Genomic DNA, 25,001 nt, shown 5'->3' with positions numbered 1-25,001 from the left:
GCAGGTTTGTTATATAGGTAAATTGTGTGCCACAGGGGTTTGGTGTATAGATTACTTCATTGTGTAGGTAATAACCATAATACCATAGTACCTGATAGGGTAGTTTTCTGATCCTCACCATTCTCTCTCCCTCATCTTAAGTAGGCCCCAGTCTCTGTTGTTCCCTTCTTAATGTCCAACATTTCCCCCCTCTTTGATCAGATAGGAAAGTTAGAGGGCTCCGGAGTTGAGTATCTGCCTCTGCCACAAGGAAGGCTAGGCGAGACTGGAGTTGGGTATTTCTCTTCCCTCAAGTTGGTTAGGCTCTTGTAAAATCTAAGTTAGTCAGGCTCTGGTAAAACAGTTTCCCTTAAGACAGGCTTTTGCTAAGAACACAACACTTTGGGCATATTTCAAAATGGTTACTTTTACCTCTTTCATGTTGAAAGTCTGAGGGGATTTTTCTCTAATCTTCACTCTGAAAACTTCATGGGGTTCTTAGAAGAAAAACCCAGGGAAGTGCTTAGAGTTTTTAACTCTAAGCCTCATTCACACTTAGCCTCTGGCATGTCTTCGTTTATGGTTTGTGTTCCTACTGGTATTAGCTTTACTGACAGGTTTCTGCTCCTGGTAAGCTGTGATTCTGTGTTTTTCTGTCTTTAATATTTTGGTGGCAGGTTGCAGTATGACTTCAACTTTCTGATGAATCTAAGAAAGATTCTTGATTTGTCAGTTCAGCTTTTTTTTCTGGTTGTGAGGATGGGACTGACAACTTCGAAGCTCTGTACATATAAGAGTAGTGGTATTGATTTTTAGTAAATTGATCTTGCATCTAGGAATTTTTCAGAAGTCTCTCATTATTTTAATTATTTGTTGATTTTATTGCATTTCCATTTCACCTGTAAATAATTAAAATTTTGTATCTTTCTTTCCATTTATTGTATCTTCTATTCTTTTTTTATTGCATAGGAGTCTTCCCTCATTAACTTCTAAAGCTCTATAAATTATTCAGTATAATGGCCATGTATTAAGAATAAGTTAACTATCTCCTGACTCTTTGAGGCTTTCATAATCGATAATGTTTTTATTATTTATAGACTCTTAAGTGATTTATTTTCCTAGGAATTTAGAATTCTCACCCTCTGATGTATAATTTTTCATCTATACTTGAAGATTCAATGCCCTTTTTATTTATTTTTAAAAGATGTGGGTTTTGACTTTAAGATTAAAATATCAGGTTAATAGTTTTCATAGGTTTCATTTTGACTGAAGAACGATGGTTGAATTTTACTTTTCTGCATGTATTGAGATAATCATATAACTAAACAAAAACTATTAATTTAGTAAATTACTTTAATTTTCTAATATTAAATCATATTTGGATTCCTGAAATAGATTAAATTTGGTCATGATATATTATTATTTTTCATATATTTTTCTGGATTTGGTTTGTTAATGATATATAATTTTTTTCTTGACTTTCCAGATATATACAGCTTCCTCCTTTCAGATATTTAAAGAGTTAAAATAATCTTCTTGCCTGTAAACAAAGGCTTTTCTTCCAATATGTCTTTCTCTCTCTTTCACTCTAAGAAAAATCACCCCATTGCTATATTAATAGCTCAATTTACCTTTTATTAGATAGTTTATAAATTCTATTGATAGTTAATTTTTTGAAACTTTATGTGTTGGTTCTGATCAATGTTATTAAGGGAGTTAGTTTTCATTATGTGAAGTCCTCACAATACCATGTGCACGTGATAGTTTGTGGTATTTTATTAATGTAACGTGGTCAAATTTGGATTTTTTTGAATTTATGAAAGTATTCTTTAAGTTATTTAACAAATATTTGTTGAATATCTGCTATGTGTCAATTATTATTCTAAATGCTGATGATACAGCAATAGGAAAAAGAAAAATCCCTGTCCCAATCAGGCATCTTGGTAATAGTCTTAGGACTTAATGATGGCATCAGAATAGAAATAACTTTATTGTGATGTTCCACAGTTCACACAGGAAATGTCTTTTGCTAGTCATTTCATGCCTAGGGCTAAAATCCCTTTTAATCAATGATAAAAAACAAATACACTATGTATAATCAATGATTAAAAAACAAATTTGACTTCCTTACTACTACTAGTCCTTTTTGATTACAGTTTATGTAAACATAAAGTATTCATAATAAAAAATGTGATACAAATAAATCTATAAAATCATTTGCTATTATGGATATATAAATATTTTTCAAATGGCTTAGATATATTTTGATGTTAGTATACCAAATGAATTTGTAGCACACTCTAAAAGTGTTTCTTAAAATGCTTACAAGTATAAATAGATATCTTTTCATATTAAAAATTAATGAATGGATTATTCAAAGACAGGAAATGATATACTCATTTTGATTAACATTTAAGAACTCAGTAGTGTTAATCAAGTAATTAGGAAACTTACAACTTTTATACATTCACTTTTATATTATAATGAGCTTTATAATAGACAATAAGTATAGTAAATTCTAAATAAATGTTTACTAAGTTTGCATAACATTGAATTTGAGTTGTAATATAATTTCTAGTTTAAAATATATATGAAATCACAGGTAATCCAAAAATTACCAAACTGATTACAGAAATATTGGTACCCAGATCAGAAATGCTAGGTTCTGCTGGAGGAATAAATTTAGTTGCTTGTGCAATGTTTGAAACCTCTGAGGTGAGACTAGCTTCACGGGTGGCTTGAATTGCAATACAGAATGTGGTGCCATTCTCTATTTTAGAATGTTCTGGTTTAAATTCAAAATGTTCTACTGAGCCAGCCTCCTTAGGTATCAGACCAGAAGTATTTATTAAAGCAGCTTTATCAAAATCTTGTTGGAGGTCCCGGAAATATTTACTTATTCTTATGATGTAGCTGTCAGCTGGAAAACAAATAGATACTTCCAGTATATTAAAATTACTAGGATGCCTTGCTGCCACTACACTGCCTTACATTTAGAAATGTATCAGAAATGTACTATAGATTTTAGTTATGGAAATCCCATTCGTTTTTGTCTGGTTATTCCATCTTCATTGTAAGGACAAATGCATAAACAGTTTTTCTTAAAATGCATAGTTCTCTAATCCCAGAAAATTTTAATTAAAAATCACATGGTACTAAAAAGTCAAAATCTAGATTCCTTTTTAAAAAGAGAAATATAAGGTGCTTAATTTACTTTTTAATTTAGAACAAGTAACATAATAGTATTCTAGTATAGTGAAGATATTCAGTATCCCATATCTGTGTCATTTCTAATTAAGTTAAAAGAAGAAGTAATAGGACAGAGGAGAAAGAGAGATGATAAATAGAGTGGGAAACAGGGATAAGGATAACCAGCAAAAGGAGGCAGAGAGACTGGAATGCATACTACTGAAACATGTGCTAAGCAGAAAGACAAACATCGCATGTTCTCACTTATTTGTGGGATCTAAAAATCAAAACAATTGAACTCATGGACATACAGAGTAGAAGAATGGTTCCTAGAGGGTGGGAAGAGTAGTCGGGGGTGCTGGGTAGGAGAAGGTGGGAATAGTTAATGGGCACAACAAATAGAAAGAATGAATAAGACCTACTATTTGATAGCACAACAGAGTGACCATAGTCAATAGTCAATAATAACTTAATTATACATTTAAAAATAACTAGAGGAGTATAGTTAGGTAGTTTGTAACACAAAGGATAAATGCTCGAGGGGATGGATATCCCATGCTCCATGATGTGGTTATTTCACACTGCATGCCTGAATCGAAATCTCATGTACCCCATAAATATATATACCTACTATGTACCCATAAAAATAAAAAATTTAAAACTTAAAAAATAAAAATGAAAGTGTCAAGTGTTTATAAAAATAAAAATAAGATGTGTTAAGGACCTAGGCAGACCTTGAGTAGCACCCTCATTTTACTACTAGCTAGCTGTGTAATAAAAAGAAGTCGATTTAAGCTTTCTTATCTCTAGTTTTTTATCTATTAAAATAGAGATTCGGTTATTCAATTCATTCAACAAATATTTATTGAGTGCCTACTAGTCTAGTGGTAAGAATTATAGATGATAATGCATGAAACATGTTTACTACAATTTAATAAAAGGTAAACTAATAAATGTTTGAAATATTGGCTGTTATTTTATCAAGAAAGGAAAAGAATATGCCAACATAAATGTTTCTTTCTATACTGCTTTTTGATACCTACCATTTGTATAAGAATACATTCTCACATTCTGAAATGTGATGAAAAATAAAACATCAGATGTTCTTTTTTGAAGTAAAAACTTTGTTTTTAACTTTTCCATGAAATGTTGAAGGTATTTCAAATGTGTGGTGAATAACTTTTAGTGTATTTTTAAAAAGAATTCAGATCCTCTGCTTAACATTTAGTTTCCTCTTAAATAGGCCTTATCAAGCCATTCTATTACTCTTCTCAAAAATCCTGTGTTCCACTTAGGCAGGTCTCTCTCTCTCTCTCTCTCTCTCTCTCCTCTCTACCTATCTATTCCGTATTTTAATTCAAATATTCCATTGTGAAATTTTGCTTTCTTGACCTTGATCATATAATTTTGTTTTTTCTCTCTCCAAAATGTGCCTCCTTCTCCCTATGGTTGCAGATTGTACTCATTCTTTAAGGTCCAGCCAAGTCCAACTGCATGAAGTCTCATCCAAGCATTTCATTCACCCTGATGACTGTCTTTCATGAACTTCTGTTTCATGGAATGGAGTTTTTCAGATAGTTTAGTAGAGGTTCAGTTTTTCATTCTTATTAGACCTGATAATTTTTGAGGGCAAAGACTATGTTTTGTACTCTTTGTATCACTCAGGATACCTGGTCCTGTGTTGACATGTATTTGATCTCCTTAATTACTTGGCCAACAGTACAGTTGTTGACACCCAAAATGATGGAATTAGAAAATCATAAAATATAAGAATTATATCTATTTCTTTTAGCAATTTTAGGTCATCTATTCTAATTTGTGTATCTGATAGGCATGGAAATTGTGTTGCAGGTAATTTAAGTGCTTCATTTAGGATTATATAGATGCTCATTTATTCTTTAAGATACTGTTTCTACCTCACTTTTGGAATGTCTACAGGTAACATTTAACAGGTACCACTACCTCTTCCTATTTTTCCTAAGGAAAGACAAAGATTAGATCCTACCTGTTTTAGGCATTTGTGGTTATACATTACTCCTACTTTTAGTTCTTATAATCAGCATGAGGGATATTTATTATGAACCCAATCTTGAACTGAAAGCTTGGTTTTTACTGAATTCACTATAGAACTAAGTATTTGGTTAAGAAATTTCATTTGTGGCTTTTCAGTGACAATATTGGGGATTTTGCCACATGTTTAAGGGTCATAGCATGAGAAAATAAGGTATTTGGGAAGCTGTCATAAGATTTTCAACATTGAAATACAAAAGCTCTGTTTGTGCATATTCTATGTTTCTTCTGGCTTTTGAATGATTTTCTCTTAGTATATTAATGATAATGAGAAATGCAGCTTTGAAATGCTATATATTAAGTGAAAGAAGAATCTTTTCTTTTGAGAGTGTACAATGAGGGGTTTATTGTAACCCAGGAGAAACAGTACTGAATACTGGTGTTTTAGCACTGGAAATCTCTGAGTTATTATGTATATATAGATTGCATATTGCTTTCATTTTTCCCAATCTTAAAAGGAAAATAGCAAGACTGGCTTTATCCCATAAACGTCTACTAATCTATGTAATACTGGAATGTGGTAGGCATTCAATAAATACTGATTGAATTCATTTAAATTTCAAGCAATGATAGAAGTAATTTAAACTTTTTGGAATTAGGGTAGTCTATTATTAGGAACTTTGATTAAATATCTTTTGACCCTGAACTTTATTCAAACTCCATGAACAAATCTTTCAAACAAGTGAGTTTCTGTGCACATGAACATCTCTCTCTGTGGGACACCTTCACTTATCTTGGGTAACTACTTTCATTCTTCAATATTCAGATAGTCTACCCTGGGAAGGTTTTATGATATATTCTGTGATTTCAACCTCTAACTAGGGGTTTGTTTGTGGCCCATCTATGGGTTGCCGCATGATTCTCTGTTTATAAAAGCATATGTCTTATTATACTTTATGTAATTATCTGTTTACTTGTGTGTCTTCTGTATTTAATTGACTGTTGAGAGTATGGATCTTTCTTAGGAACGTAACAGTGTGACAGCTCAACAGAAAATTGATACATGAATGAAACTGCAAGTATAGAAATACTTAAAATTTGGGGAGAAGATAATGCAACAGAAAGTTGTTAACTGTCTTATCAAAGTAACTTCTAAGATGCTTCAATTTCTGACAGACAGTTTGGCATAATAGAATCTGACATGATGGGTTAGAGTTGTAAGTTATGAAACATAGAAATAACTTGGTCCAGTTATCGCTTACAGCTTCAGTTTTCACATCTGAAAATAATTAAATAATGGCCTATAGTAGACACTTCATAGATGTTATTTATAAATGAGACATTAGAAAATTCTTAGCAAATGAAAGGCAATGGGATTTCTTTTAGTGTATTTTAAAACGTAATGTCAAACTTACCTCTTCCTTTATCGAGTACCTTGCCAGGGGCAGTCCATGAAAGTTGAATACGATCTCCTTGAAACTTAGCCTCGAGGTCTACAATTTTACCAGGTGGAAACACCTGAGAAGGATTACTATTAGGAGGTACTCCTGATATAATAAATGACTCTCCAGAGGTGAGTCTGCTGAAGTCGTCTATTTGAGCTTCTGCCACATCATCTTTGACTTCAGGTTTGGGTGGGTTCAGTATAATTTTTCCTACCAAGAAAATAATTTTGTAACATTTCATATTGCAATGTTTACTCTTTTTCCTTTTTTTTCTTTTCTTTCTTTCTTTTTTTTTTTTGGAGACAGAGTCTTGCTCTGTCATCAGGCTGGAGTGCAGTGGTGCAATCTCGGCTCACTGCAACTTCCGCCTCCTGGGCTGAAGCCATTCTCCTGCCTCAGCCTCCCGAGTGGCCAGGACTACAGATACTTGGCACGACACTCGGCTAATTTTTGTATTTTTAGTAGAGACGGGGTTTCCTCATGTAGGTCAGGCTGGTCTGGAACTTCTGACCTTGGGTGATGCACTCGCCTCGGCCTCCCGAAGTGCTGGGATTACAGGGGTGAGCCACCGTGCCAGGCCGCCATGTTTATTCATTTTGCAAGCTGATCTTGCAACTGTAGAGGATTAATTTTGATTGATAGCAGACATTGAAAACGTAACAGCTTTTAGTGAGAAAAAGCTAGTTTAGCGATAATTAAAAATTGATGAGGAAACAGTATGCTATGTTAAAACTATCTTTTAACCTATCTATCTCTACTACTTGGCTGAAAATTCTTTGAGGACCAGGATTATGTTTTATTTGTATTTGTAGCTCTAGCACCTAGCACAGTGTTTGCAACATAGTAGGTGCTCAGTAATTTTTTTTCAATGTAAATGAAATGAACTCGGGAATGCGAACAAAATATGTGGAAACATAGGTCTATGCTAGGTCTACAAATGCCAATATGGTTTTGAAACATACAGATGATTACAATGTTATATACTTGGGCTTTCTGTAGTACATTATATTTTCAATGTTTGCCATATGCAATTTGTCTAAACAACTGACACGTTTCTGTTTTACTGCTACTTACCATTTTCAACAATGCCAGGTATGTACAGAGCTTTATTCTGTTGTTGTCTTAAACTTAGCCTACCTGTGTTTTTTCTTGCCTGGGCATGCACTTTTAAACTGTATCTACCATTTCTATCGTAATCTGTAAAATATCTTGAGTAGATGCCATCGTTCTTGACAGTATCAGCACCTTGACAACAAAATGTAATAATGAGTCATCCAATAAAGTAAAAATGACAATCATATCTGTTTATGAACACTGATGATGTCAGTAATTTGGGAGATAGTATGTAGCAGAGTGTTTTAAGTACATGAATTCTGGAATCAGACATTTTGGTTGAAAGCTTGGGCCACCTGCTAATTCTGTGTTTTTGGAAAAGTCTAATTCATGGTAGGCATTCAATTAATATTAGCTGTTACTATTATTTCATAAAAAAGTACTTATCAAAATAAGAAAAATATAGCAACTGGAGAAAGCATATATGAAACACTGACATTAATGAAAATGGAGTTCTTGCTCTTAAGTTCCATGAAAAAAATAATATTGTTCATAAAATTTAAAAATCGCAAACATGCTATGTCTGAGTTGTCAAGATAACTGAGAAAAAAGTTTTAAAAACAGGATTAAATTTCATTTACTTAAATATGTGATTCATTAGCAAATACAGAAAATATAGACTTCTAGGTCATAGAACTGTAGGAAGATTTTAAGTTTAGTGGAAGTTGGTGCAGATTCTTATTACCTGCACCATTGTCCCAGAGCTCCAATGTTACTTGACGTCCATCTTCATTTTCTATAATGGCTGTTACATTGATTCCCAGAACAGGCAGAAACCCTTGACTGACTCGTGCATAAACAATCATTGGGCTAGGGTAATGAGCTGTATTTCGATTCATGTGAGCAGTTGCAATTACTGGGAGTGTGGTAGGGCTTCTTGCTCGAGTGGTCATTGTGACAGTTAGCAACTGAGATTGGACATGATGATTTCGAAGGCTGTAAGTCCAAGTGCCTGTCTGAAACATTAAAAAAAAAATCTATCTGAGAGCTTTGGTAATATTTTCCTACTCCTTGTTTGGAATACAAAATTATTTACAAATTTAAGCAGAATAATAATCATGATTTTTAATATCCAATTTCACAAACTAGTAAATAGTATAAATATGAATCCCTAATTATTCAATTTGATTTATCACAGAAAGAAATATGTCATCATTTTAATATTGGCAATATATGATATTATTTATGCTATTTTCATCTTTAAAAAATAGAGATTGATTAAGAAAGCATATAATAGACCTACCTCTGCAATACCTGGTATTGGAAGACGAGCAGACCGAATATTTAGTTTATCTTCTTGGAAATCCGAGGTAGTATATTTTTTTCCTTTTGGACCTTGAAGAATTATTTCTGGCTTTTGTATTGTCCATGTGACAACAAAGAAAGTATCATTTCCAACAGTACTATCCACAGGTACTGTACCATTTACCCATTTCTTCTCTGGGATATTCAAAGCTTTACTTTCCAACTGTTCGGTAAATAAAAACAACAAACACATAAAATCCATTTGTTATCATAGCTAATAAAATTTCTGAGTTTAGTCAGTTTAGGGTAATTTTAAATTTGTTTTTAAGATTTTAATTAAAATAAGAATTTTTTAAAAGAATTTTAGAAGTAAAAAGTATATCTAATTCTGAAGAATAGAACTCAAGAAAAAAGGTGGCTATAGGCTGGGCGCTGTGACTCAAGCCTGTAATCCTAGCATTTCGGGAGGCCGAGGTGGGCGGATCACAAGGTCAAGAGATCGAGACCATCCTGGCCAACATGGTGAAACCCCGTCTTTACTAAAAATACAAAAATTAGCTGGGCGTGGTGGCGTGCGCCTGTAGTCCCAGCTACTTGGGAGACTGAGACAGGAGAATTGCTTGAACCCGGGAGGCGGAGGTTGCAGTGAGTCAAGATTGTGCCACTGCACTCCAGCCTGGTGCCTTGTGACAGAGTGAGACTCTGTCTCAAAAAAAAAAAAAAAAAAAAAAGGTGGCTATAAGTGTTATGGAAAAGCAAATTCAGTAAGGATGTTTTTCTTCTACATATCTGAAATATTTTGGGGCAAAAAATTATTTATTAGAGAAATGAGTTAATAATTAGGATAATAGACATTTATTACAACTGTGATAAAGAAAATAATTTTTTTATTATATTGACCTGAAGAGCCTGTTGAAAGATGCTGCCACTTCTAGATGAAATTCTGCTGAAAGCATCAATAAGGCCATTTATGTCATTATGGGCATAAAAACGATGTCCTCCTAAAATCAAATTTTAAGTGGAAAAATCATATTCGTTATTTTGCTTTCATCAATACACTTTAAAATCTATTTTTAAATTTTGTTTTAAACTTACAAAAGCACTTTGTGAACTTTCAGTATACCAGTGTCCCTTATGTAATCCTACATTAATAACTAAAACCTTGCTCAAAATAAGAAAGATAAGTAAGAATAAAAGAAGCTTTAAAGAATGGGCCAAATTACATTGTTTTTACATCAGTCAATCATCAAATGTAAACACCTGCTGCATTGATAAAGCTGGTCTAAGCACTAAATAATGTTATAAAAATGAAATTTAAGATAGCCTTCTGAACCAGCTGCTTATTTTCTAGTTGTGTCTAAGGTACATCAAAACAATTAGAGAATTACAGTCTACAATAAAGTAAAAATAAGTGCAGGAAATAAATTGTGTTGAAATTAATGAAGAGAGAGATTACTTAGGTGTAAGGAGTTAGGAAAGAACAGATTGCAGAAGGCAATAATTAACACAAGTGATTGCCATAAATACAATAATCAAAACATATTTATTGAACTGATAAATGGCAGAAAGATAAAGTGAAAGTTTATTGAAGTCTCCCAGTCAGGGAGTTGTGAGGGCTGGATTATAATAGCAGTGGTAGAAGGATTGTATAGAAAGGTGAAATATAGAAATGTTTCAAACTAAGATTTAGCAAGATTTGGTAGAGCAGGAATAGGATAGTATGCTGGAAAGAACTTTGAATTGATATTCAGGACTCTATGACCTTTGGCAAATCATTTGCACTCTTTAGGTTTCCATTTTCTCATCTATAAAAGAGGATTGTCTAAATCTCTACTGTGCAGATGAGTAGTATTTTGGAATTGAGCAATCATTTTTGACTTCCAGTTGAGTAACCATAGAGAAAAGAGTTTCTGTTTGGTAGCAGCAGAAAGTAGGTGGGGAATAAAGATAGCCAATGTTAAATAATATTAGAAAAAAATTGGCTTATGAAGTGAAAGAAATGGAAAAGAACTTAATCTGAAGGATGAAAAATGGACAAAGATTAATTTTTAAGATAGAAAATTTTTGAGCAGATTTATAGACAAAGAGCCCCTGGAATAAGAGAGACTAGACATTTATTTTTTATTCAAACTATATCCCACAGGTTTACTTGTCATATTTGACAGGGTCTCCAGTTCTTTCTCAGCAGATGGTCCCAGAGCAATGGTGTGGATGATTGCACCACTTTGTTTTACCTCTTCAAAGCATAAGCTCATTTGATTATCTTCCCCATCTGTTAGTAATATGATTTCAGAACCCAAAGTACTCTGGTTACTCTGGGAAATTGCCTAAGGAAAAAACCAGGTTATTAATTATAGAATGTCATATCTTTATGTATAATGTAATATATATAGTATATTTTATATAAATACATATATATATATAAAATAATATATGTATTTTTGAGATTGAGTTTCGCTCTTGTTGCCCGGGCTGGAGTGCAATGTTGTGGACTCAGCTCACTCCAACCTCCACTTCCTGGGTTCAAGTGATTCTCCTGCCTCGGCCTCCCAAGTAGCTGGGATTACAGGTGCCCAACACCATGCCTGGCAAATTTTTATGTTTTTGTAGAGATGGGATTTCACCATGTTGGTCAGGCTGGTCTCAAACTCCTGACCTCAGGGGATCCACCCACCTTGGCCTCCCAAAGTGCTGGAATTACAGGCATGAGCCACCATGCCTGGCCCATATCTTAATATATTTAAGATAAGAATAAACCTGTTCTTTTAGTCCTTGCATCAGAGTAAGCAAAAGGAAACTCTGTAAGATCATTTCAGGCTGAGTTGGCATATGGAAATGAGTGTAATTTACAGTGGTTTTGTAAGTTTTCAAAGCTAGAGTGCTAATACTTCTTCTAATCCTCTTAAATATACTCTTGCTACCAAAGAGAGGAAAAATAAGCACTTAGAGCAATGCCTGACACATAGTAAGTATTCACTGACTATTAGCTATTATTGTTGTCAGTATTATCTAAGCGATACTTGGGGTGGAGGCAAGTGACCCAGACAGTTCTAAAAGACTGCAGACTAGATAGCATCTGGAAAGTCATGACCAAAGGTGGGTGTGCAAGTTTACATTGTGTAACATATTCTTTAAAAATGCATTTTATTTGATCACTTCTGAAGAATCTCAGAATTTCCTGGAAAAAAACCTTTGACCTGCCACAAAGAAGAAAGTTCCTAATTTTGTTAATTAATACAAATATTTGTTTTTCATCTTTTCCTAAGTTCTACCAGAGATTTGGCATTAGATACCTTGAGAGTAAATTCCAGCTCTGCCATTTGTTAAATAGAATAGGTAATGTTTAGTTTTTCTCAAGACTTTATATGAAAGTCTATACATGTATATTATGTAGTATATACATGTATGTAAGTATTATATGCATTTATAATAGAGTTTTATAGATAGATTAGTGGAATGATTAAGTTTATAGACTTTGGGATCAGAAAGACCAGGTTTTGAATCTTGTATCTGCCAATTATTGACTATATAATACTGAGAAAGATTTAATTACTCTGCACTTCAGTTTCCTTATCTGCAAAATGGGCATAGTAATATTACCCAACTCACAGAGTAATGGTAAGGATAAAATAAGGCCATGCATGTCTTATTTAGCATAGGCAATAACATATAATATGGTCAGTAAATGTTAGCTATTATTGTTAGAATTTTGTAAGTAAAATGGTTATGTATTGATTGGTTTTATTATGTAAGTAATTAAGGGCAGTTTATAGCTCTCAATGTGATTTGACACCATTATTCAGCAATAGACTTTGTGATCAAGATATCATAAGATATATATAAAGGTTGGGCACAGTGGCTTATGCCTGTAATCTCTGCACTTTGGGAGGCTGAGGCAGAAGACTGCTTGAACCTGGGAGGTGGAGGTTGCAGTGAGCTGAGATCATGCTACTGCACTCTAGCCTGGGCAACAAAAGTGAAACTCCATCTCAAAAAAAAAGGAAATATATATATATATATTTATATATTTAAATATATGAACCAATATGTGTAAACATTTTAGCATATTCCCAGTGTACAGTGCTTGTCATTAGAAGTGAATAGACATATATAATAAGAATTATAATTATTATAATAGTAAACCTTTCTTAAGCATTTATTTATCTTACATAATTCCCACAATTAAATGAGATAGCTGCTATTATAATCCACATTATCTCTGTTGAGGAAGCAGATGTTGAGTTGAGTTAGTTACTCAAGGTCATTTAATTTAGCTAACGTATATTAGAGCCAAGATCCCAAGTTTGTCCTCATCCAGGGCCTGCTTTCTTAAACTAACACATTTCATCAGAAATAGACACTGAGAAAGGTGAGATGTAGTATTAACAGTGGCCTGGGTAAGACTAGCAATTTCCATTTTGAGGCAAGGAGAGGTCAGTGAAGGAAGTAGTTTTCTGTTTTTGTGACTTAAAACATGACAATAAATAGACTTAAATGAAAGTTAGGTTAGAAAGAATTCAAATGAGTACTGGAGGCGATTGGATATAGTGCTCAAAGAGTGTTCCCAATTTTTTGAGTTCACAATTTTAATTACAATTACCTTAAACTTCAATCTGTGTTTGTTAGGTTTGATACTATACTGCTTAACAGCTAACTCTATCTTTATAATTATTTTTTCTTTTCTTTTTTTTTTTTTTAGTCAGGGTCTTGCTCTGTAGCTCAGGCTGGAGTGCAGTGACATGATCACGGCTCCTTGCAATCTCCGCCTCTGGAGCTCAAGCAATCTTTCCACCTCAGCCCCACAAGGAGCTGGGGCTACAGGTGTGGGCCACAATGCCTGACTGATTTTTGTATTTTTTGTAGAGGTAAGCTTTCCCAATGCTGGCCAGGCTGGTCTCCTACTCTTGAGCTCAAGCGATCCACCTGCTTCAGACTCCCAAAGTGCTGGGATTCAGGTGTGACCTGCTGTATCCAGCTTATTTTTGCGATTATTAAATTCTGTAATTTAAAAAAATTAATTTTTAATGTATTTTTTATTTTTCTGAGATGGAGTCTCACTCTGTCACCCAGGCTGGAGTTCAATGGCCCGATCTTGGCTCACTGCAACCTCCAGCTCCTGGGTTTAAGCGATTCTCCTGCCTCAGCCTCCAGAGTAGCTGAGATTACAGGCCTGCACTACCATGCCCAGCTAATTTTTGTTTTCTAGTACAGACGGGGTTTCATCATGTTGGTCAGGCTGGTCTCAAACTCCTGACCCCTCAGGTGATCGACCTTCCTCGGCCTCCCAAAGTGCTGGGATTACAGGCATGAGCCACCACGCCCAGCCTCTTTGTGATTTTTAAATGTCAATTTAACTTGATAAACTGGGGCTTTCTTTACCCATCATATAGAAATGTTACTAATTTCTCTCTTCCATAATCCCCTTAGTGGCATTATTTTCTGCTCCTTGACACACAGACTGTGGGAATGTTAGACAAATGGGGAGCTCCCCAATAAAATCATAATTGTGTGCAGACTGGAATTTTCCCCCCTTGCTTAACCACTCCCCAGTGCTACTTAGCACCTCAGGAGTATGTCATTGGAATAGCCACACTCAGAGAGGGTCTAGCTGTAAACAGATAGTAGGAGAAGCTATTTTTTTCCTTCCCATAAATGATTTACCTTGATCAGGTCACAATATTATTAAATGAGGGGCCCATGAACTCATGCCCTTTGTTCAAAAGTAATTTGAGAAAATTAAAAGCAATAGTAATTGGCAAATGATATTTTAAAAATATTTTTATTTTACCTGAAATCCTGCTTTGAGTCCATTGCAAATTGAAGTGCCACCACCTGCTTCTTGAGGCAGGTTTGCAGTGATCTTTTGGTAAGTGTTATCATCAATGATTTTTATGAGATTATTTTGGATTTGAGCATAACTGTCAAATGTGACCATCCCAATCAAGGATTCTTTTTCAATAATTTGAATCAAGTACAGTTCTGCTGCTTGATTCATTCGAAAGAGACGGTCTTCCTGTAAGAAAAAGATGTGTGAATAACTCACAAGACTCTCCAAATCTTGAAGGATTAATGAACAAATCATTTATGGGCCATAGATCATGATAGTAATTGATTGGTTGTATTTTAAAATTTAGCTTCTTCATTTTATTTAAAAATTTTAAAGAAAATTTTAAAAAATCAATTTTACTTGGAAAAGCCTTAACAATCTATGCATTTTTATTTAATGATTTTATATTGAGGAATTTATCCTAAAGAAATAATCTTAATAATACATACAAAGATACTCATTTTAATAATAACAACTGAAAATCTCCCAACTGTCCAACAACAGGGGATTGCTTGATTAAATTATAGTATGGGCATGTTATATAACCACTAAAAATTATGTCATGGAATCATTTTTTTCATGGGAAGTATTGAAGGTATATTAAGTAAAAAAATCAGATTATGAAACATTATATAGAATATATTTTTGAGGAGGACCAGCAAATACATTAGCAAAGAAAACACTAAAGTGTCATATTTCCAGTGACAGAATTCTGGTTGATTTTCATTTTTTTTGTTCCACTATAATTTTTCTAATTAGAATTAAAAGTTAAGGAATATAAATTATTCATAATCCAATAACCTTAATATAACAACTTTTTTTTTTGAGATAGAGTCTCGCTCTGTCACCCAGGCTGGAGTGCAGTGGCACGATCTTGGCTCATTTTAACCTCTGGTGAGGTTGCAACCAGGTTCAAGTGATTCTCCTGCCTCAGCCTCCCAAGTAGCTGGGATTACAGATATGCATCACCACACTCAGCTAATTTTTGTATTTTTAGTAAAGATGGGGTTTCATCACGTTGGCCAGGCTGGTCTTGAATTCCTGACCTCAGGTGATCCACGCGGCTCGGCCACCCAAAGCGCTTATAGACGTGAGCTACCGTGCCCAGCCTACAACATTTTTATGTTGGCATATTGTCTTTTAGTACTTATCTATATAAAATTATGTACTAAAATTTATTAAATATAAATACATATATATGTTTGTTACTAGAACTAAACCTAAGATTATATTTCCATCAGCTCATATTTCTAGTAGCTTAAATACTTAAGTAATTTAAGACAGTTAACCAAAAATTATCTTACTGCAGCCATGCTTCCAGATTTATCAAGTACCAAACAGACTACACGCTGTTTGGACTTGAGCAATGAAAATGTAGGATGAGGTGGGGACTTTATTTCTGTCATGGGAGATAAATGCTGAAAATCTTCAGAGCGCATGATTATATCCCATGTGCTTTTGTAATTGCATATTTTGTTCTGTAGGTTTGGAGCGTCTGTATTGTGTGTTTCTTCAGTACAAAATTCAGTCACCTGGAAAAAAAATCAATTAGAAGACATGATTACAATAACTTGTGAGGCATCAAATATGTAGTTATCTGTCATATATATTCTCCACAGATTTTTATCTCCTGATAGTTAAAAGCTACTTTATAATCTAACATTTTGACATCCATTTTGCATAGTTGAATGGAACAGAAGCAAGGTAAAGCTATCAATATGTACTGGTAAAAAGTTTTGGTGATACTTTTGGTTATAGATAGATATATCAATGGGAGATTGTGGCAGCTGGCATGACTGCTTAAGTTAACTTCTTACTTTACCTTCTAAATTTGGGGGGGCTCAAGCCTTGAATTAAGTTTGAGGAAAAAGGGACAGGACTTGTGATAATTTCTAGCTACCCCCTAAAAATGATAAAGAGAAAATGGCCTTCTTTAATTGTCTAGGTATGTTCCACATCTTCATAGTTTATCAAAAAACTTGAAGACAGCTATTCTACAACCTGGATTGCTATTGGCTCTGGCAAATTTCAACATAAATAAAGTAATACCCCTGAAAAGTAATGAAAGTATAGGGAGAAAATAAGGAAATGTAATTATTTATCTTTTAGAGGCAAGTGGTGAATTGTATCCAGTAATTCTGCCAATGAATATTTCATTACTATAGAATCCGTAAATATTTTTAAAGTTTTGAAAACATAGTAACTTGGAAAAATGGTCTCACAAATTAGGGTGGTCTCCGAGAAGGAATTCATCTTGCTACTGCGAGATGAGCCTCAGCTTACAAGAAATATTTTTAGTAGTGTCATTTCATTATTTTAATGCCCTCCCAATGTACAGTCTCCAGATGTAAGCTCAGAATTAGAAGAACTAAATTATTACATTTGAATATCCTTTAAGTGTGTGTGTGTGTGTGTGTGTGTGTGTGTGTGTGCTTGACGGAGTCTCACTCTTTCATCAGGCTTGAGTGCGGTGGCATGATCTCGGCTCACTGCAACCTCTGACTCCCTGGTTTAAGCAATTCTCTTGCCTCAGCCTCCCAAGTAGCTGGAACTACAGGCACACAAACCATGCCCAGTTAACTTTTGTGTTTTTAGTAGAGATGGGATTTCACCATATTGGCCAGGATGGTCTCTATCTCTTGACCTTGTGATCTGCCCACCTCAGCCTCCCAAAGTGCTGGGATTACAGGTGTAAGCTACCATGTGCAGCTTATCTAAGTTTTGTGTTTGTTTTGTTTCATGTATATGGCTGATACATTTCCCAAATGGGGTTATATTGGATGGGAGAGAAATGTAGTTTGCAATCAAAGCAGTTATTCATAACTAAGTCTTGCTGATATGAAATGCATGTCAAACCTGGTTCCTCTTTCCCCTACCACTGTGCCTTTATTTGGGCCTCTTACTTACCTATTGCCATGGCCTCCAACTGGTCTCCTTTGCCTCCACTATCATCTCACTCTATCTCATCCTTCACAATTAGTAAAATTACCTTCCTGAAATAATTAAACTAATAACATCACCAGTCTAAAACTGAGAGGGAAAAACTCAAACACCTTAGCTCTGTATGTCCCCATTTTTTGTTTCAACTTCATTTCCTGCCTCTTACTCACCATGTATTCTTTGCTTCTACCATACTGGATTTCTTTATATCCTTAGAATATGCCAGAAATTTTCATCAGAGTCTTTGCTAACCCAAATGGTAATTTTGTGCAAATGAGAAAAAAGTATCACTTTCTCCAGTTCTTTTACTGTTATCTGCCAGAAAATTGTTCTAATAAATGTTAAAATCTTGAATGACCATGATGCAAATAATTTAGGCAATACTGAACTTCCACAATCATGCACAGCATCCCTGCCTTACTCCACTCTCTGCTTTTGTAAATCTGTTTATTTGTGTAGAATACTCTTCCCCTTCTTGCTTTGGCAGATACATACTCACTTTTCTCAAATCCTAGCTCAAAACTTACTGTTAAACTGTATTCTGACCTCCATTTGACAATGGTTACTGCTTCATAACACTTGGTTCATCTTTCTGTATGTCTTCCCACTTAATATTATATATTTATTTTATCATATTGCTTTCTCACTAAACTGAGTTCCTCAAGAACAGTCATCTTTAATTATATCTGTATTTCCAGCTTTTAATGTAGTAAATACTAGGCATAAAGTAAGAATAATAAATAATAAGGAAACAAAATCATGGAGTTGACTATTCAACATATCAGATCATATCTTTCCTAGCTCTGAATTTATGCCCTCAGTACAGATACTATGCAATATATTTATGTTTTGATAATTAAAAAGTGTTATTCTGGAAATGTAACCATTTTATCTCTGGGCCATGTCTTATATAATTAGTTGCCCTCCATATTTCAGCTCCATAATCTTCTTCATTATTGTTTATGTTCCAATTGGCAGTGTGAATTATCTCCTGATAACTCATTTGACTAATGCTTTTGGAATTTATGGTATGGATCAGGCAGTACATACAGTATTCCCATTATCCTCTTGTGTCACATGATTTGATATCTATTTGTATGCATAACTCTTTGGCTAGCCTTTGTTGCTCCAGATTCCACAGATTAAAGGGAATGTTCTGACTCATGTGTCAAATGTAGTCAAGTCTTTTATCATGAATGCCCAAGTGTCCAACAGAATTTTAAATTTTATCAGAGATAATAGGCCTTTACAAAGAAGTATTTTGGTATTTGTATATGAAAATACCAATCACTACCAACAAATACTTCTGTAGCAGAGGCTTGTAAAAGTATATGGCATATACCTTTGGATATATGGTATGTGAAAATTTGCTTCTTTGAAATAAATTAGTCTCACTATTTAGAGGTAGTGTACTTTGTTTTGATTTGTTGTTTTTGATAACCTTCATATATTCTACATTTTAAAATATTTTTATACATTTAGAAACGTTTATTAGGTAAGTCCAATATGTTTGTATTAATTAATATTAGGCTTATTCAGGGGAAAAAACAACTGGTTACTTTTCAAATATTTAATACATTTTAAAAATTAAAAATTTAAAGTTTATTTTCAACTTGTGCTAAATGCTATGATAATATTTTATGTTAGCTCTTGTAAACCCAACACGAATGACTATGTGAAGTAGGAATTATAATTCCCATATAAAAGATAAGAGAACTAAATCTCAGATTTAGCAGTTTTCCCACAGTGGACACAGCTTTAAAATGACAGGCTGGGTTTCAATGTGAGGTCTATCTGACTCCAAGGTACCTATTCTTATGCACTAAGTTTTATGTTTAAACTAGATATTTCAGGTGAAACATTAGTTGTCAACTTTTTTTGTGGTGTGTTATTATTTAATTGGTTAGACACATTGCTAATTATGAAATTTATTTTTTAAGTCAGTTCAGTGGAGAAAGAGCCTTATGTGTTTTCACAATATCACTTTGCAATAGCTTGGTATGTGTTAGTGTGAAGGTAATAGAAAATCTAAAATGTCAGTCCTTTTCAAAGCTGCATTATAAATTACTTTAGAAAAGTAGTATGGCTAATACTTAGAAAAGGAATTAAAAGTAAGGTTATAACTCTATACAGAAGTCTACGGAAGTCAGTGAGGGAAGAGATGTATTCTAAGAATTTGTGTGACTCCATTGAGGGATAAAGTGCTATATTTGAGCAAAAGAAATAGGTTAATAAGAAAAGATAGGGTAATTTCCAGAGACACTCAGATACATGCTGGATAAAATGACCTCTAATTAATTGCCTGAGTAATTTCCTGTGTTTACACACATAATTTCACAGTAGAAAATCCAGCTTCTCTAATTATTATTTTTTTTCCCTAAGGATTCCTTTGAGAGATTGGGAAAAAAAGGTACTTACAGACTCAAGATTTTGCATAAACATAATGGATTCCTTGGCAGTCTGGGATCTGTTTGGGATAAATGTACAATTTGCTTCATACAGCCCCGTCTTTGAGTCACGTCTGCATGGTCGTGTTATGCAGCTGCCCTTCTTGCAGTTCCGAACCACGTTAGCACCAGTAATATGAGTGGAACATCTATGATGAAAGAATTAGATTATATATATATGTATGTATAAAATCTACGTATGTATATATATATGTGTGCGTATATATATATATGAAAATTCATGGCAAATCATGAAGACCAATATCCTAAAATCTTTCCTTCAATGACAACTGCCATAGATCCTGTACCAAATATTACATTTTGACAAAACAGGCACAATATTCTATCTCAATTTGTCATCAATTTCAATAGAAACAATGTCAGTTCATATTTATTAAACATTGATTGGTCATTGTGATCAATAAATCTATTATCCTTGTGACTTTGAGCTAAAGATGATAATTCCTAATCATAGGGATGTTGTAAAGATTAGATGAGTTTAAAGGTACAGCAGAATTACTTATTAATAGGGAAGGGAAAGTCAATATTATGCTTAAAATCCTCTTCAATTTCTGTATGTGGTATTCACTGTTTTGTGTTTATAGCATTTTGTAATTTATATTTTGAGAACCACTTCACTAAACTGGTAGAAAAAATAAAAATAAACCCTGCATGGAAAGGCTTGTGCATTCAAACCATTTGGTCTTTGCAGTAAAAATATTTGTCAAGTTCCTGGCAGAGAAAGAGGGGAAGAATACAGGGAAAGGATTCTAAAGAGGTTCTGTTTATATGCAGGATATCCTCCCATTCTGTGTTAATATTAAACTTCATAACATTAATCCATTTTGATGACTTTGTATTGCAAGGATTTAGGGACATGGTGAGTCATGTCTTCCCAGAGGGTTAGTTCTTGAGTAAGCCTAAAAATTAAACTTAACATATGATGAAACTTCACTGCCTGAAAGTGCCTGACACACAGTAGGAGCTCAATAAATGTTTTAGGTACTTGTTTTTACTAATTATCTATTTTTTGACTGATTATAAGGAAACATTTATTTTTCATGAATTTATAAAAAATTTGTTATTTGATACCTTCTTTTTTTAGCTTTTACTTTATGCCAGGTCAAAGACCAGAGGATTTAAAAAATGTGCAATTCTTAATAATTTTTAAATCTAATGGGGAAAATAAAATTGTATAGACAATTATTGTCCAGTGACAGAAGTGTGAGAGAAGCCCACACATGTTTTGAGAGCACTCTTAAGGGAATTTAACCCCAAATGAAGGGAGAGGAAAGACAGTTAAGTAAGAAATATTTAAACTGAGTCTTAAAGGATGAACAGGCATTATTTGAGTAAGGGAGGAGTTGTGTGGGATGAGGTTGAGAGAAATGAGTGCCCTGCACTGAGAGAAGCCCAGTCTGTGTGAAAAACTCCAGGCAGCTCAGCAGAGATCAAACGAATAACACAGTGGAGACAAGGAGGGGCCTTTTTTCCATTACTCCTCTTTCCTTGAATACATTTTTTTTTTTATCTCAAACACTTATTTCCTATTACATTAACTTCCATTGTTCTTCAGTATTCTTAAATACTCCATGTGCTTGATATTTTTAACTAACTTTAAATATCTTATCTATTCATAATAGTGCCTGTGGCACCTAGAATTATATTTTTTTAAAAAATCAGTTTACTACCTTATCCTTATGAAAAGTACTTTCTTTTCTTTAAGATCAAGATTAAATGAAAAGTATAATATTATATTTACAAAGAAGCTCTAGCAGCTTAACTGATTTCAATGAAACAGATTTATCTTAAAAAGTGATGAATCAAGTGAAACAGGAGTGGGTAGGGTTGAAAACCTATTCTCAGATATCTTGGGGTTTAGCCTACAGCTTTTTCCTTTCTCCTCTGCCCATAACATGTTTTAGCACAGTCCCTGTGAATACTGAAATTGTTTTCTGTTTCTGATTGATCTTGATGCCAAGGTGGAATCTCTAGAATTAATTGGAGACATACACGATGGGGCAGGTTGGATATTACAATGAACTATATAAACATTCTCAGGTAGTTACCTGAGATAGCCTTTGTTTGCCTAGCATAGAAAATTAATGAGTCATAAGTAAAAAATTTTGAAAACAGATTTGTTCAATATAATGATACCTTGTTGCTTCAATAGTGTTTCTTCTGGAAATATAGAATGGCCGGTCCTCATTATACTCATCAAATATTCCCCACCGGAGATGGGCCCACTGATGGACAAACACTCTGCCTGTGAGAAATACTGCCATTTGTAAATTTATACTTACAATATTTTAAGACAATTTTCTTATATTTCTTTTTAACCTCTCCCCAATCTAATTGAGTCAAGGTACTCCAGAAATTGATGCCTTTTATTAGGTCAAAAAAGTTGAAATTAGTTAATGCCAATAAATGACTCCCCCCGACACACACACACCACACAGAGAGATATAATTAAGAACATAACTAGCATATTTTCAAGTAAAGGTATTATTTAATACCTATTTTTCTCTTCTTAATTTTGTTTTCTTAAATGATGGGATCTTGTTCTTGCTCTGTTGCCCAGCTTGTAGTACAGCGGCTTGATCATAGCTCACTGCAGCCTCAGCTTCTAGCCTCAAGCAATCTTCCTGCATCAACCTCTTAAGTAGCTGGGACTACAGGTATGTGCTGCAAAACCTGGCTAGTTTTTAAAATTTACTTTTAGCTTTTTAGAGACTGGGGGCTCTATTCTGTTGTCCAGGCTGGTCTCTAACTCCTGAGCTCAAGTGATCCTCCTACCTCAGTCTCCTGAGTTGCTGGGATAAGTGTGAGCCGCCGTGCCTGGCTTCTTTAAAAAATATTTAAAATACCATTAAACATAGTGTTCTTTTTTTCATCAGTGGAAATAAGAACAGAAGCACATCATAGATATCTCTACCTCGAGGCCCATAGATAGGCAAATTATTAGTCAACAAGAAGTTTGGAGTAAAATGTATATATCGTCCTTTTTCTCCACATTGTCCATATTGAAGTGTATAGGGATCATCTCCGTATTTCAGGGAAGGATAAGCAACTACGACATCTGCCTAAAAGGCAAAAGAACAAATAAAAACAAATTTCAAGAGGAACAGAAACAAGAGATTTTAGAAACAAGGACTTCTATATATATACATTAAGAAAAGTTAAATTACTAATTTAATTACTACATTAGTGATTAGTAATTAATAAAGAATTACAAATACTGGGTTTTTAAAAGCACAGGAGGAAAGAAGCAGTTTAGGAATTAGATGAAATAGCCTACCTGGTCATATGATTCTTGTTTTGGCATTAAGTACTCAGGTTTTGATTTCCAGGTCATTGGAATTAAAATGCTTACATTCCTGAAATAAACTCTTCGTTTGGTGGCATAAAACAGATAAGTAGAAGCTTCAGTTACCATTGCCTGACAAAATTTAAAATACCTTGTGGTAATAATTTCACAGTGAAATGAACATAAAAGTATATATATATATATATATATATATATATATATATATATATAACTAGATGAAGCAAATTTAAGCCTCCTTTCCTCAAACATTTTGGGAAAACTAACTGAAAAATAGAATGAATTTTTTTCTACATCTCTGCAGTCTATAAACTCCTTATTTTCATATGCTCAAAAACCATCTTTTAAAATGTTTTACTTATCCAGGCCTGCATTCAGCATGATGGGTTGGAGATGGAAATGAGGGTGCTGGGTGAGATGTCAAAGTGATTAAGACTATAAGCCTGTTAATATTAATAACAAAGATTGTAAAGTTGTTTATTTAATCAAACAGAGGTGTTTCTGATTGTTTAAAGAAATTGAGAATTTAAAGTTTGGTAGATTATTATAATTTATATCAATTGAAAAAAAATTTTGCTAGATTTATTTTGAGTTATCTTCTCAGATGGAGTGTGTTCATAAAAGGCAAAGTTTTACAAAGTAAAAATGAAAATAGAAATACATAGGTCTCATTGGTTTCAGGTCCCAGTTTTGCCACTTATTGTGAGATTGTACAAATCACTTCATTTATACAAGGGTAATAATTCTTGTTTTTTAATTCCTCATGGGGATATTGGGAGGATCAAAGAAGATAGTATATATTAAAGTAATGTGTATAAAGTGTTTTTTATTATACTGAATAATGCAAATAAGGAAGGTATATTAATTTAAAATGTATCATATCTTATTTAAAATAAGATACATATTATTTTTTACTTTTCCAGAGTTTGAACAAGTATGAACAACTGAAAAAATGTGTAGGATAAAACTCTAGGGCTTAAGTGTAGACTAGTTAGCTGAACTTTATAAAAGTAACTTTATAAAAGTAAAATTTGAAAATAATTTTCTACTTGCTGTAATGTCTTTCTGTTAGCTTAACTAGTTGAAAAAAATACTAGGTCAGCCTTTTAATGATTCATTGGGGAATGACCAATAGTATTAACATATAATAAAAACATATTTAAACTAAGCAGGTATTAATCTGACAGTTTAAATGCTATATAAATAACTATGGTTGAAGCAATTTTGGAAAGTTATCACTCTATGAATGTATTTACCAAGGCACCATGAGTTGAAAATACTTATTGAAATAAAAATATGTGGATAATAAATTTTTCTCTTACCTTTATGTTTTGAATGAGTTTTTCATCTTCTGGTACACTGGGATTAATGGCAATGACAATGCCATCATATCCATTGTTATTTAAAGTTACCCATGAGCTTTTCAACACAGGCAAGAGAAGCAAGGATAGGAAGAGAATCACCTTCAGACTGAACACCAT

General features: G+C 33.6%; 1 protein-coding gene across 1 annotated transcript; it reads right to left on the bottom strand.

The window, feature by feature from the left end:
• Nucleotides 1-2,558: 2,558 nt before the first annotated feature.
• Nucleotides 2,559-25,001, bottom strand: LOC105725641 (calcium-activated chloride channel regulator 1-like). The gene is made up of 14 exons (XM_064371692.1): nucleotides 24,843-25,001; nucleotides 23,494-23,634; nucleotides 23,131-23,278; nucleotides 22,353-22,461; nucleotides 20,167-20,344; nucleotides 16,113-16,340; nucleotides 14,770-14,994; nucleotides 11,131-11,308; nucleotides 9,882-9,982; nucleotides 8,980-9,204; nucleotides 8,422-8,692; nucleotides 7,698-7,868; nucleotides 6,594-6,833; nucleotides 2,559-2,899 (listed from the first exon to the last, which is right to left on the bottom strand). Exons 1-14 carry the CDS (start codon nucleotides 24,999-25,001, stop codon nucleotides 2,559-2,561), a joined length of 2,715 nt encoding a protein of 904 aa, XP_064227762.1.

This window comes from Aotus nancymaae, unplaced genomic scaffold (genome assembly GCF_030222135.1).
Source record: "Aotus nancymaae isolate 86718 unplaced genomic scaffold, 86718_ANA_hifiasm-v0.15.2.pri h1tg000007l, whole genome shotgun sequence".
Classification (NCBI taxonomy): domain Eukaryota; kingdom Metazoa; phylum Chordata; class Mammalia; order Primates; family Aotidae; genus Aotus; species Aotus nancymaae.
This window is presented reverse-complemented; position numbering and strand designations above follow the sequence as displayed.

Bases quoted from the DNA above. Each gene is read 5' to 3' on its own strand.
- LOC105725641 (XM_064371692.1), bottom strand. From the start codon at position 25,001: ATGGTGTTCAGTCTGAAGGTGATTCTCTTCCTATCCTTGCTTCTCTTG. The intron at 9,983-11,130 runs GTAAACCTGTGG...ATTTGATTTTAG, and splicing joins GACCCTGTCAAATATGACAA to GAGGACATCGTTTTTATGCC. The intron at 2,900-6,593 runs GTAAGTTTGACA...TTTGTTTTCCAG, and splicing joins GGTACTCGATAAAGGAAGAG to CTGACAGCTACATCATAAGA.